Below are 14831 nucleotides of genomic sequence, written 5' to 3'. Positions count from 1 at the left end.
TCTCTTCCTCTCTAACTGTCTCCAAACCCCTCAAACTGAGCTGTCTGTCTGACGTACTCATTTTGAATCCTGACCTTCCTGGTCACTCCCAATGAAAATTTTAGCATCTTCAACTGTGCCACCTCCAGCTTGGCCTCTCCAAACTATACATCATAGCAGGTTTCCGTATTGTCTGTAAAGCATCCCTTTATTATTTAGAATATAGAGTTTGTAGATCATTGCATTGTGAATTTATATTTTACACCATATTCAAACTTATTGCGTGAACAAACACGTGTTTTTACAATTATTCAATTTAAATTTGCATATTTATAGCATAAAGTAAGTGACAGTTATATGGGGAGCCTTCATTGTCATTGAAATTAGGATACAGGAAGCTTGGGAGTGCCACTCCTGCTTGGTGCTGGGGTTAAAGCTACATAAAGAAAGGTTATATAAGCACACTTTAAAGAAAAATTAAACATTAAGCACACCACCAAAAAACACATGCATGCAAAAAGCAATATAAAAGGGGTTAGCTGGACCATAAAGTGTCTATTGACTTCCAGTCTGCAGTTATTGAACAACCAAAGTATAATAAAAAAAAACATAAAATGAAAAGAATGTGAATATACTGCGACTGTTGTTGTGAGAGTGTCTGTAAGTGTTTACTTTGCATCAGTAACATCTCATAGTTTCCAGTTTACTGGAGTGGGAGTACCGTGGCACCTCTGCGGGGCGGAAAGTTCGTTTTCCCATGATGCACTAGTGCCTCTTTCTATCTCGCGCCTTTGCGTCGCAGCAGTCATCTTGCCACTCATATCGCTGCAGCCACTCTCTGCTGGCGCGCCGTCCGTGTTGTTGTGTAGTAAATAATGGCGGCATCGGGAGGCGGATTATCTTCTCCCGCTGCTGTCGCGGGCTTGAGTAGCCAGACACCGGCCCGGGCTCGCTTTCCGGGCCGGCCGTGCACGCTTCGCAGCAGGCAGCGTTCGGAGAAACGTACCAGACGCGGAAGGTTGGGCTCGGAGGAGACGGAGCTGCTTACCGGAGGGCCGAGGCCCGTCAACATCGGCCTCGCGTTAAGCGAGGATCCGTCCCTCCTGTGCCTCCTCGGGCTGGAGGAGAAGCACAGGCGGCGGAGAGATGCGGGTTTCGAGTCCAGCAACAGTGAGGAGGTAAATAAGCTAAACATAGCGTGTCAGCTCTACGGGAAACAGTCGCCATAAAAGACGAATAAAGGCAGTTATTCAAAAAAAGAGCTGCATTCAAAGGCTCTCTTTCCTTAGTAAGCGTATTTTAGCTGACGTACCGCTAGTTAGCGGCAGTGTAGCTAGCAACAGAAGCTAGCCGCCTGCCTGCAGGGTAAGCTTCATTTAGTTTTAGCAAACAGTGATCCCACACTGTAAATGTAGCTGGCCGCTTGTGTTTACAGTGTTTTAGTGAGGATTATAGGTGGGTATTGTTAGTGTGATGACTTCTGTACATATTTGAAGTTCGTTGTTTGTTTTAAAATGATCATATCAAAGCTATACGCTCGTTTAAATATATAGAGATCAAGCCTGTGTCCCGCTGAGTTTGTTGGCATGAAAGAAAAACGATGATTAGATGGAAACTTCCGCAGAGGTGAGGGGGAGTTTTTGTTGTTGTTGTTGTTGAAGCCAGTAGATGTCTTTGTTTCTTTTTCCCTCCCTCCCTCGATACGGTTTGTGAGTTGAAGTTCCCACCCTGTGCCGCTAATCTTGTCGTAGTTAGCAGCCGCCGCCACCGCTCATGACTTTGGGGACGGTACTCTCCACGTCAGAGAGGTCAGCTGACCCGTTCGGTGTTTTGAACGTAAGACTAACGTGAGATGCTACAGGAAGGGAAATAAACCTAAACTCGGGAGTATAATTATGTATTATACATAGGGAATCAGGCTTAAACAAAAAGAAAGCCCAGTACTAAATGTGAGCAGTCTTTGTTTACAAAACGCTCATTACGACCATCACCACCTTCCTCAGCCTTCTTTGCGTATTCGTATGTAAGTTAATGGTTAAACCGCCAGAAGTAGGTTTTCTCTACATGTTGCACCAGAGGATTTGCAAGCAAAATCACATTGCTTCGACAAAAGATGCTTTCTTTGTTTACTTGCATTTGACATGTCACATGACATGATCTGACATTAAGAATTAACTTTAATAAAATGGTCTGTGAAGGTTCTCAGATGAGAGGTGAAACGTCTTTAAGCGACTTAAAGAAGTCCAGATGCTTTTCTTTCCAAGCTCCTTAGCCTTTAATAAAATTCATTCTTAAAGAAATTTTGATCGAAGAGTGGATACATTTGTTTCTGATCATCTGTTTCGCGTACTTCAGAGGTGCATGGACAGAATTTTAAAAATAATTTTCCTCACATACAAAATCTAGAATAATCAGATCCCTTCATATTTTTGACCTCATGGTAAAAGTGCTTACTTGTGTTTCATAGTTTTTAAAACTAGAAAGGGAGGCAGAGCATTAAGGTATCAGGCCCTTCTGCTAGAAACCTCTCGCTACTTTCAAGATTTAAAACTTTGCTTTTGCATAAAGCATACAGTCATGACTGGCAAAAGTGACCCTGAACCATCCATTAGGTATGCGGCACTAGGCTTATGCTGTGGGGTTTCCCATGATGACTGAGGGTTTCTTCTTCACTCAGCTCTTTTCACGCTCTGTGTATTTGTACACCACTACTGCATTTAATCATTAGTAATTATTAAACTTTGGCCCTCTCTTTCCCATAGCATGTCCTTTGTCCTGTCTCTCTCTGCTCTCTTCTCTTAACCATCACCCACCAACTGTCACAGTGGATTACTGCCCCTCAGTTAGTCTGGATCTGTTGGAGGATCCTGTTAAAAGGGAGTTTTTCCTTCCCATTGTCTCCGAGTGCTTGCTCATAGGGCATCGTGTGATTGTTGGGGTTTCTTTATAATATTTTAGGGTCTTTAGCTTACAGTATCAAGCCCTTTGGGGTGATTGTTGTTGTGGATTCAATTAAATGGTCAGGGATGAAGTCTTGGTAGCGTTTTCATTGTACTCTTTGCAGATCCATCCAGTTGATGGGTAATGTAAAGACTCTTACGCTACATAATGTGTTTATACTGCCACTGTTCTTATTAGTGGCCTCCTTTTAGCCCCTGTCAGGCTGAATGGTGATAATAATGTAATCTCATACATAGGATCTAATCACAGGAGCTTTAATATCTGCAATCAGTCAGACTTCACTGATGCAATCCCTTTAGGCTGGACTGTAACAGGGTCACATGGCTGATAATAAAGCTTGTGGGTGCTGCTGCTCAACTGGAGTATCTCTCACACTCATGTGTACTGCAGTTATAGAATAGATATCGTTAGGGGAGTTTCAGTGGTGATAAATCTGTAGACTCTTATTCTGAGTGTAAAGATGAATGTGAGTAACTGCTTGTTTGAGGTTTCTTTCACTTTAATGTAGTGTGCAACCTTTGCATCAGGGGTAGAAATGTGCATTAACTCCAAACTTTACTTAAGATGCTGTTGCAAACAGAGTTTGCCTTTATGTTTTTAATAAGTGGATGGAAATATCATTTTTTTCAGGGAAGAATAGGGTTCAAATTGCCCAAAACCTATTCAGTTATTGAGATGATATTGCAGCATATCTAGCTACAGATTAGAATGTGCACAGGGAGTGAATGGGCCCCGAGTCATTATTTATGGGTGACTAACAGATTGACAGACTTTTTCATTTGGCACATCCAATCTACAGCGCTCTGATGCAATGGAGGAGTAAGAGTAGAGAGCGGTGCTGGTCTTAGACTGTAGTTTCAACAGAGCCAATACCTGAGCTTTAAATGATGGAAACAGAAAGTGGTGAGAAGGCGATGCAGTCTTTTTCATCTCTGTCTCTGGATGTTGTGGACTGCGCAATTTAAGTTCTGAAACTTCAGTTGGGCTTAAACAGATAACACCCAGTCACATTCAGAGAAACCCAAGTGCCTGCTGAAACCTGCTGGTCACTGTTTGAAACTGAATACTGAAAGCTCTTTGAATGGTCCCATTATTTAATTATTTTCATATTATTATAGCCAAAGGCATTCTGTGATTGGTTTAGTTTGTGTGGTTGTTGCCAGGATTTAAAAAAACTGAAAGGTTATGAACAGAATATTATTACAGTTTTTTTTTTTTTTTTTTTTTTTTTAGTATTGGAGAAATTTGGAATTTTGCATCATATCTTAGAGGAAAGAAAAAGAATGCAATAAGAAATAAATGTCTGACATTGTCTTGATGCTAAAATATTAGAATCCAAATATCTAGGGACTGATGCATAGCTTTTGCGGAGGTATGTAGTCTCAGGCACTTGTTGTTGTCTTTAGAAGTTCAAAGTCAAACTGAAACTCGAATGTATTTATAAAGCACATTTAAAAACGGTTCACATTGACTAAAGTGCTGTACAAAGGCTAGAATGGATAAAAAACATAAGAAATAAGTCAAATACATGTTAGTAGGTACTAAACACATACAGTCGTGGCACACAAGATATCAGTGAGCAAATCAAACAGACTCAAATGCCAATAAATAAAAACAAGGGGCAAACACAGAGAGTGCACCATGTCCTCAAAGTTTAAATCTAGAGTGGGGAACAGTGAGAAGCACTTGATTAGCTGATGTATTTTTAAAAAGTTCAAAATTAGAGGTTGTGTTATCCCTGTATTTTACACCACATTTTTTAAAATGAAAGGTTCTCAGTAAGCTCTTTTTTGTAAATATAAATATTACATTGCAGGTTCTTGAGCTCAGATTACGTAGAGGTGTTGTGGGATTTCCATGTGATGAAGCGATTTGTTGTGACAGGTAAGTGACAGCTGTCACTTACCCGGGGAAAAGTTCGGCTTTTAAAAGTGCAGCTGGTTGTTTAGCTTAGCTTGCATAGCTTGCTATGGAAGCAGAGTGAGGTTGAGCACCCAGAATAAAAATGCAACAAGATGCCTCTGCAGCAGTCTTTCCTGCTCCAAGAAAGCATCCACCTTAAGTCTGTTTACGCCATATTTAACTGTTTTATACACAGTGGCTGCTGTTTTTGGAACCAATACAGTCAGTGTGGGAAAGTAAAAATCAGTTTCTCTCTTCATTTTTTCATTTCTTATTTATTATATACTGTTGGATATATTATAACAGATTATCACAAAAATGTGAAATTGCAGGTAGCAAGTATGCAAGTAATTTTTCAGTGCTGTCTGCCAAAGTCACAGAGATCAAGAAATTCTAATATGACTTCTTGTCCGAATGCTTTTTTTTAATACAACTCAAAGATTGTACTTTATCTGCTTTATTCCAGGAGGACGAGTTCACTGGATTTGGGATGACAACAGTTCGTCCACAAAAGACTTCTGCTGCTGTTTCTCATTCGTCACTCAGCCAAGAAAAGTCTCCTAAAGTTTTGGACCAATCACAAGAAGCAAAGCCTCTTATTGGAAAAATCATCCCCAAGACCCCAAAGGCAGGTCTGATTGGAAAAATTGTACCAAGAGTTCCTAAAGAAGACTTGGGTGGTAAAGAGAGCCAAGAAAAAGAGAAGGAAATACCAAAGCATGTACTCAAACTACAGGGAAAGCAGGTAGCTCTCACTGCAAAAGCCAAACATGCAGACAAGCAGGCCTCAGGTACATCGAGTGGTACAAAATCACCTGATATTTTCAGAAAAGCAGGAGAAACGGCACATTCAGGCGTGTTAAATCAAGCAGCTGCTACCTCAGCTGGTGGCACCAAGCAAGAAAAGTCAGCAAATGCTGTGACGGCAGCAGTTAAAGGCACAGAAAAAGCTCGAAGGAGGATCAAAGAAGAAGGCGAGGTGTCAGAGGACTCGGATAGGGACCAGTCCCTGACACGGAGGTCTGTGAAACGCATCAAGGGTTTTGAAATCGGGCAGCCTCGACGCACATCTCATCTGATGCCTTTGCCGTTAGCATCTTTTCAGAAACGGCAAAAGAAGAGGTTTGCTAAAGGTATGGGTGCCTCTCCTGAGGCTGGAGCTGAGGCTGGCGCCCAGAGCGGGGAAGAGGCGGCGATGCCCCTTGAGTGTGAGGCTGCAGATGTTGTTGAAAAAAGAGCACACAGAAGACATCAGCGCAAATCTGTGTTTGGCTACAAGCGGAAGACAAAAAGTCTTCCACTCATTAAGGGGCCAAAACTCGGTCGTCCTCGTACTAGGCGTGTTTTTTATACCTACGAGCCAGAACCCATTCCAGCCACAGACACGCAGGGTGGCAACGAGCTGCTGATCCAAGATCAGAATGTTACTCCATCGGAGGATAAGGCAAAGCCATTTTCAGAGAAACTAGGCCAGAGCTCCAGTAACTCCTGCACTCCGTTAACGAGCGCACGGTCTTCCCGAGTGATTAAAGCTCCAAAGAGATTCTTGGATGAGGAAATGATTCCTTTTCCGAAGGGCTCTCTGTCAACATGGCTGAAAAGTCAACAGAAAGAGGACGGAAAACCAAGCGCATCCATTCTCGAGGCAGGTTATGAAGGCAACTCGCTACAGTCAGACAGTGACTCTAGATCTCTTTTTGACAGCCCATCAGGCATGTCAAGAATGTCAAAGCCCAGCCCAGGCACGAGCCACCTGGAGTTCTACAAGAACCTCAAGAAACTGACATTAAAACTGGCAGAGAAAAAGAAAGGACCATCTGACTTTCAGGGAGATTATGCACAAGATGGCGACAGTTTGACCTCTAATGTCAGGAAAAGACGGAGGCCCAAGCTCATGATGGAGGAGTTGGACTCACCTGGTGTTGTGAGGAAGCTAGCCGTGGTGGTCAACACTGATGTGGAAGCGCCCTTGCAAGTGTCGTCAGAAGATGGAGATAAAGGGAACAAGAGTAAGGATAAGTTGTATAATTTATGAAAAACTTGCATTGTATAATATTTAAAAAAAGGACTACAGAGTTGAATTGAAACGGGCATTAAACTTCCACATTTAGTTTTTATTTATCAGTGCAATTTGGATTATATTCCGTAAAGATATTTTAACAAATAAATGTGATTGTTCCACTGTATAGTTGTATTCCTCAGTGAAGAGGTGTTTGCTTGTAAATCCTCTAACTGGAGTCAACTTTTTTTCCTTTTTCAAATGGGGTTTGGCGCAGTCGAAGCACCAAAAGTGACAGCGGACAGTTGCGAGGGGCCAGAGGTCAGTGGGCCCAGCCATCGACTAGGTCTCAGTGGAGCCAATAAGAGGATGCTCCACCTGCTGAAGAAAGCCAAAGTCCAGCTCATCAAGATTGATCAACAGAAGCAGCTGAAGTTGTCACAGGTAAGAAATGCTTTCTGTTTATCTTTTAATGAGCCCCTCATGTTGCCCCTCATTTCATGTCTATGCTGCCCACAGTTACTGTGATCAGACTGTTCAGGATAACTGAATCCTCCTATTCTATATATCAGCGAGACAATAACCATCATCTCCTCAGTATAAAGAACAATAATCATAGCATCAATATAAAGACTCAAGAATGTCAGAAAAGTCCTGAAGAGAGAGTGGACGCGGGGAAAGTACAGAGAATTGGAAAAAACTTGAGGCGTGAATATGTTTGGGGGAAAGTACCAGCATTTTATTTGTTTCTGTTGTGGCATGTAAAACACCAGGATACGGCCACAAGATAATTAACATATAACCATAAGCGCTAGCAACAACTTCGGCAAGTTACACTTAGGTTGTGCAGCAGAGGTCTAAATCAGTCGTCTGATGCCTGTTGGAGCACATTCTTCCTCTGGTTTTGTTTTTGCTTTGTTTTTTGTTTTAATGGTGACAGCAAAGAGGTTGTAGATGCATTGTTCCCACCTTCTATCAGAGTATTGCTTTATATCCTACCAGGAGAAGGTAAAAAAACTATACGTATACAGGGTTTTCCCAGAAGCTGATGGCAGGCATTGTGCATGTTTGCATGATTGTGCCGCAAACAGTCATTCTTATCTTGCTTAACAGAATTCCATGTATTGTACTGATTTAGCTTTATGAACCGGGTTAAATTAAATTTCACTTAAAATAGTTCTGTTTGTTTCATTCGTTTGCTTGCTTTGCAAGTCCAAAACCTCTTTGGTAGGTGCTAATTTATTTATATACAGTAACAAACGTGATATATTAGGACAAAACATATATAACATAACCATCTGTTATTACTGACGTGTTTGGTTTTTCAAGGCTCTGATTCTCTGATTATTTGTTTATTATATATTCAAATGGAATATATTATTTGCATTGCTCAGATAAAACACATTAAACGGATGTCAGTTGTAGAAAAGCCTCTGGAAAATTTTAATGGGCACTTTTTACATTGTTTCTGTATTTATTGTGTTATGAAAACAATTCACTGAAATAACGTGAAAAATGAGAGGTAAGAACTGAAGTGTTCTCACCTTATTTTACATGTTTGCAGCACAGTTCAGGGACCTGTTCAGTAGACCGTCCTGATTACTGACCAGTAGCAATAAAACTGATATGACATCTGCCAGAATCAGTGAGAGTAGTAATTTAAGCTTAGTGCTTATCAGTTGTGATGCATGTGACTTGACCATTTATTTAAGAAGCTAATGACGTAGTATCTTTTAAATGAGACCTTGATTTTCCTGTTTGTTTGAACAGTTGGGCTCTAGAGAAACACGAGTGCCAGTGACTGGAAGGAGGAGGAGGAGGAGGAGAGTTGGCCTGCCTCCCAAAGATGTTGCTCGTCAGGTAATAAATGTGCATTTCTTTCTTCTTCTTTTCTGTTAATTGCCAATACTAGCATCATTTGTCATTAACTAAATATTACCTGAGTTCACTGAATTTGTATGTCTGTATGCAGGAGCAGCCTCTTGGTGGTCCGAGGATCAAACACGTGTGCCGGGCAGCAGCTGTGGCTTTGGGGCAGCCTCGTGCCATGGTGCCAGATGACATTCCCAGACTCAGCGCTCTGCCACTTCACGAGAGAGAGGGCATCACCTTTTCTCCCGCAGCGGAAGGTACAGTCCACCTCCATGTGTAGTTTTTAAGAATGGAGTTGTTAACATTCCTTTAAGGTATATCTCTGCACCGTGTATGTGCAGCGATTGTTATTTAAGGCTTGAAAAGAATCAGGGACTGACACTTCAAATATTATTCAGTGTTTTTTAGTCTTATATCTGTTAATGTATAAGAGACACAGTTTATATTTTAAGTGTCAAAACCATAGACTGTGTAAAAGCTGGACATGGCTACCATGAATGTCACTCACTGGTTCGAGGTGAGCGGTGTTTTTTTAGGTGTTCTGTAACTGGATATAATGACCAAAGGGAGTACCTCACTTTGAAACCACAGACTTATTCGCTAGTGAGCTTATCCTGGATAACCCTGTTTTCTTAATGCCTAAAATAACCAAAATTTAAAAAGTGGGGTTAGCAATTTATTTTTTTCCCCCATCATTATGAAAGGAAATGAATGACTGAGCCAATAAAGTTGTAGCCACAAAGAATGCCCCCTGGTGGCTGTTATTAAAAAATGCAGGCTTAAGGCACTTCCCCATTGGCTTACTTTTTTTCTGAGCTGGAAGCTCTGTTTGGTTTTTCTGCTGTCTATGGTCAAAACAAATGCAAACTAAACTTGCTTTGCATGAAAAAAGGTGCGTGTCCTTTCCTTGAGAGATGCACAGCAATATATATGAGTAAATACATGCCTTTGTTTCACCGGCATGAGAAGAATAAACTGAAGCTGCTGATGTGCTTGTTCAGAGTCTCTCAGTCTTTCTGTTTGGATGGTTGAAATGACAGAAACTAATAATAAACAAATAATAAAAAGTAGAGTTTACTTAAGAATATCCACAGGTCGTGAAAGAATAAGCTTTGAAATCAATTTCCAAAAAGCCTTAGGAGGTATTAAGTCTAAAAGGCTTAAAGTATTAAATGAAATCAAATGAATTTTATGGTATCTGCTGCGTGTTGTAGCAGTTATTTCAGTTCAAATGTTTTTGAATGTGCTCACTGTTAGGAGGGCTGTTGCCACAGTGCTATTCAGTCCTTTTTATGGAGTTTCAGACGACTCCGCCACTCCTGCAGCAAACACTGCCACTACCGTAAGCTGTAGGGAGGAGGGAAGTGGCTCATGTTATTATTTTAGCATCCACTTACTCAGGTTAATTTAGCAGATTTTGGATGATATTGGCCCAGTATTAGCACAATGTGGATAAACTGGTGTCTGCACATCTGTCAGCTAATGCAAAAAAGGGGGAGTACAACACATTAAAGTAGGGTGATTCCACAGATAAGTTTTGAAACTTTGTCACCTTGTTGTTGTTGTGCCACCAGTGAGCTGTTGTGAATTCCCATCATATTTTATGGTTATGAAACATAACAAGAAAAAAAAGAGAGAGAGAAAGAAATTTGAGGTACTTGTATCATGAATTTCTATTAAAGGTTATATGAAAATGTTGGATTTTATATCATCCTTATGTTTTTTTGCATCACAGTACCTATAGGGTTACACAATCAGCTACTGCTTATGTATAGTTGGTGTTACTACAACCATGCAGTAGTCAGGATTAGTACTTAATTCACAAACTGACTGTAGTAATATAGATTGACTCTACTGTATGTAACCCTGCTTTAAGGTTGGGTAGGGTAATTAGTGTTGTCTGCACGGATTTGGCAAAGGGTGCTCTGCTATTTTATTAAAAATGAAATTATAATAATGAAATGAACTAAAATATTCTGATCCAATCTGACTAGCAAAGCTTCTGCACTTCTAAACAAACAACCTAAATTTAAAAAAAATATTATGAAGCATAATTTTGATAAATTTTGGCAAAAATTAACATGTAAGGCAAAAAAGTAAAACATGCTTTTTTTTTTCTTAGCTCAATGTAGTTGTAACTAAAATATTTTCCAGCAAAAATATCTCTTGTCACACACAGATTAGCCACCGCTGTTGGAAAGCTATACCCAACACTGGTCAAGTGAGCATCACTCAGTATGAGGTGAGGAAGTACTGTTTGACAAACGGACTCACTGAACACTACATCTAGACCAAAAAGTGATCCTTTCACAAGCTTATTCATGCATTATTTATTTAAAATTTCAATAAGTTCGCACGTCTAAGTAATTTTTTCCTTTTTTTTTCTTTTTTTTTAAATGTGTGCAGTAGCATTGAAATAATACAACTGGGGGATTCAAGAGGATGCCTGTAAGTTTGAAACGGGTTACATAAGGGAGTTCCCACCCATAAAGGATTTTGTCTCCAGTTTTCATCCACTCACCTCATTTTTACTGTAGAGCATCTCGAGATTTCCAACTCTTCAGACAAAAGAAAAAAAAAAGGGAAGAAAGGTCTGTACTCTGTTTGGCTCCAAGTAATAATTAAATTCTTAAAAAATGTAATCCTCAGGCAGCTTGTCAGTGAGACAAAAGCATTATCAGCACTAATCGATAAAAATCAGCGTCACCTGTTGACTAACATGTTAGCAGGTCTACAAAAAACCCAATCACCACCAGATATGGGCTGCAACGATTCATTGAGTAATTCGAATGTTTCGATTATTTAAAAAACAAACAAACATTGACACACATTGTTTGCTTCAATGTTTTGTTTAACACGTGGCTCTGTAGCGTGCCGATGTGTCAAAAAGACTGACAACACAACAGCATCAGTGATGATGAGGCTGGAGCCAGAGTCTGTTTACAGACCAAGAAGAGCAAAGAAGTGAAGCCGATACAGAGATGGTGAGCTCAGGTTACGTGAAAGAAAACCAGTTTCTAGTGTCCAAACACCATCACTGTTCCTGTGATCACCATTAAAACATTTACTGGAAAAAGTCCACCAGTGTTTGTTTAACACAGAGAAAAATCTGCAGTGAGGCGACATCAAAATATGCAGATGAACAGGCCATTAAAACTCCAGTAGCCAGTGGCTGACCTGAGGGCTGTTGTTTGTTTGACTTTGACCTCTGACCTTGGGCTTATTGATATATTTTTGGTTTAAGACAGTGTTTTCTTTGAAAAAAATTCAGTTTTAATATGGCACATAAATGCATTCAAAGGGTTTAATTGTTGTTGGGGTTTTTTTTTTTTCTTTTTGTTTTTTTTACAGATGTTGTATGCAGTTAAACTTTGAAATGCTGTAATTTCTAAAATGGACAAGAATGAGCAGTTCTGAAAAACCTGGATTTTTTTTTCTCTATTGAATATTTATTATTGCTCATTAATAAGAGAAAATTATTTTTATCCAATTAATCGATGGAGTAATCGATAGATTGCAAAAACAACAGAAGATGAGGGCTTCTCCATTAATGCAGTGGGTCTCATTCACTAATATGTACACTGAAATATGTCCAAAATTACTGTTGGACTTACAAAACATTCTCAACAATTCCCACAGCGGGCTCACCACGCCCTCATTTCTCCAAATTACAAAACCTGTTTCCCTCGAGGTGACAAAGAGAAAGAAGTGAAGCCTCTCTTGCAAAAACCCAGACGATGGTCCAGGTTTCTTGTAAGAGAGAGAGAAGCATGCACAGCCGGGTGTGGTGTGAAAGAAAGTCTGATGGAAGAAATTGAAATAATAAGTTTCTGAAGAGGAAGCCAGAAGTCCTCCTCTGGGAGCTGCAATGGCTAAAGTAAATAAAGGATGATGATAATAATAATAAATACAGTTTTTAATATCATTTCCTCTGAATAAAATACAATGTCACGCCAAGTTGATTGGAAGAAAACCCAAAACTAAATTAAATAGTCCATTTCAAAAATAAGTAAATAGGTCAGGAAGCACCAGCCTATCTCATGGTAGGATAATGACAAGAAATTAGATATCAATTGGTGACATCCAACAAGTGATTAATTTCTTAAAAGCAGGGCTGCAATTGTCCATTGGACTATTACCAAAGCAATATCCAAGGGGTTCATTACAGAAAGATACACAAGACAGCATCCTGTACGAGATTTATATAACTTTAAAAAAAAAAGAAAGAAAAGTGTTTGGGTGTAATAGAAAAAGCGAATCCATGGAGAAAAAAAATCAAATTATATGTAAGTATGTTCAAAACATGACTCATAATTTAGCATTCCTGCAAAAGAATCGGTCATCATAGAAATCAGAAATGGTGACATGGTACAAAATATGGAGCAAAATGGTGTGCAGACCTTGTTTTTTCCCTTGTTTGCAACCCTTTTTGGGGGCTTAGGAACTAGAAATGTTTGCCTTGATGTGCGCACACTTGCTCTATCAACTCTTCAGACAGTCGTTAAAGGAGAGTAGCTGTACAAGTGAAAATCAAACAACAGTCCATTAAATGTAGAGTGGAAGCCGTTAGATCTGCAGGCTGAATAGTGAGATATGGTGTCCAAAGATGTCACCCCCAGCACATCGCATGCACATATTGGTGAAGCAAATGTGTCCTATGGCTCTTTTACCCGGCCTCTCTGTCTCTCGTCTTCAGATGTGGCAGATGATGATGATGACATCAATGATCAGGGCAGGACCCAGTGGGTTGTCTCTCAGGAAAGCATCCAGCGCAGGAGGAGAGGGAGGGGCAAGGGCCACAGGTTCAGGAAAAGGAAGATACTGAGTCAATATACTCGTGGAGGAGTGCGCTCGAGGCGCTGTGGACGCTGCAAAGGCTGCTTGGTGGAAGAGGACTGTGCCAAGTGCGTCAACTGCCTGGATAAGCCCAAGTTTGGGGGGCCAAACACCAAGAGGCAGTGCTGCATGTGAGTGAAGCAGATTTGCATTATTGTGCTTTACATGAAAATCATGACCTTCATATACGGATAAGCCTTTAATGAAGTTTTACCGAATGCTTAAAAGGCATTTGAATTATTTGCCAACACTCACATTAAAGGAGCTGGCTGTATAAATGTATATATAAAATATATTTTACTCAACTCTTGTATTTTCATTTATATGTATGTTCCAGCTCTGTAACCTGGAATAATGTTGCATGTCATCTTGAACAAAGCTAGATACGGCTGCTGTATAGGCCCTAATTTGATATACTAGATACTCCAAGAAGATAATTTGATTTCCATTACATATTGATTTAATTTAAACTAAGCCAACCTGAAAGCTACATGTTCTCATCATAGCCTGAATAAGTACAGCTCCAACCTATTGCTCTAAAGGCAAGTTATCCAGCTGTTTGCGGAAAATTATTCATATATTTGGTCCACAAATTAAAGATGAACCCTGCTACATGTTTTAATTGGTGCCTAAAATACTGTGTACCTTGTAGATTTAGAAATTTCTTGTACATGAAACATAAAAAATACTTATTTCTTTTCAGTAACGCATATTAAAGAACTCAGTTAATGAAGGCAAGTTGACTCTTTGAGTTAAACACATTTATAGATGGGTACACTTGAACTTTGCCCTGGACACACACTTATGTTTTTCCATTTTTTTCCCCCTTCTAGATATAAGAAGTGTGACCGGATTGAAAAAGCAAAGATGGCGCGGATTGTGAAACCATTTAAAGGTATGTTTTTATTTTTGGATATATATTTATTTTTTAGTTGAATCTAATAAGTTGAATGACTACTCCGGTTTAAAAGCTTGTGTACATAATTAATCAAGAGGCTCCTTTTTCTCAGTCCAGGCGAAGGGGTTTTTGGGCTCCGTTACAAGCAGTGACGATACAAACTGGACTTCTGGAAAGCCGGTCGAGGGAACATCCTCGATGGCGCTTGGAGTCAGGAAGCATTCGCTGCGTAACATCACGCCGCGCTCTTATAGCAGTCTGCTTAAATCAGAATCTGAAGACGAAGAGGAAGAGGAAGAAGGAGAGGACAGGACAGATAAATCGACAGTAAAGCCAAATGTAGCTGCTGCCAACAATCAAGGTAACTAAAGCTTTGGTTTTGGC

At 40.0% G+C, this 14831-nt stretch overlaps 1 protein-coding gene across 2 annotated transcripts in view; it reads left to right on the top strand.

The window, feature by feature from the left end:
* The first annotated feature begins 769 nt into the window (after positions 1–769).
* The window catches only part of kmt2ba (lysine (K)-specific methyltransferase 2Ba), a 44735-nt gene continuing 30673 nt past the window's right edge, over positions 770–14831 (top strand). Inside the window, exons 1-8 of one of the 2 annotated variants that reach the window (XM_039605532.1) lie at positions 770–1157; positions 5309–6851; positions 7119–7285; positions 8612–8701; positions 8814–8970; positions 13410–13680; positions 14383–14444; positions 14560–14808. In XM_039605532.1, the coding sequence (XP_039461466.1) occupies positions 855–1157; positions 5309–6851; positions 7119–7285; positions 8612–8701; positions 8814–8970; positions 13410–13680; positions 14383–14444; positions 14560–14808 (2842 nt within the window). In that variant the 5' untranslated portion in view covers positions 770–854. The remainder of the gene's footprint in view (positions 1158–5308; positions 6852–7118; positions 7286–8611; positions 8702–8813; positions 8971–13409; positions 13681–14382; positions 14445–14559; positions 14809–14831) is intronic. The other variant, XM_031739555.2, reaches the window with a different exon arrangement.

Source organism: Oreochromis aureus, linkage group 22 (assembly GCF_013358895.1).
Source record: "Oreochromis aureus strain Israel breed Guangdong linkage group 22, ZZ_aureus, whole genome shotgun sequence".
Lineage (NCBI taxonomy): Eukaryota > Metazoa > Chordata > Actinopteri > Cichliformes > Cichlidae > Oreochromis > Oreochromis aureus.
Note: the sequence above shows the minus strand (reverse complement) of the source record. Positions and strands in the feature narration are given on the sequence as shown.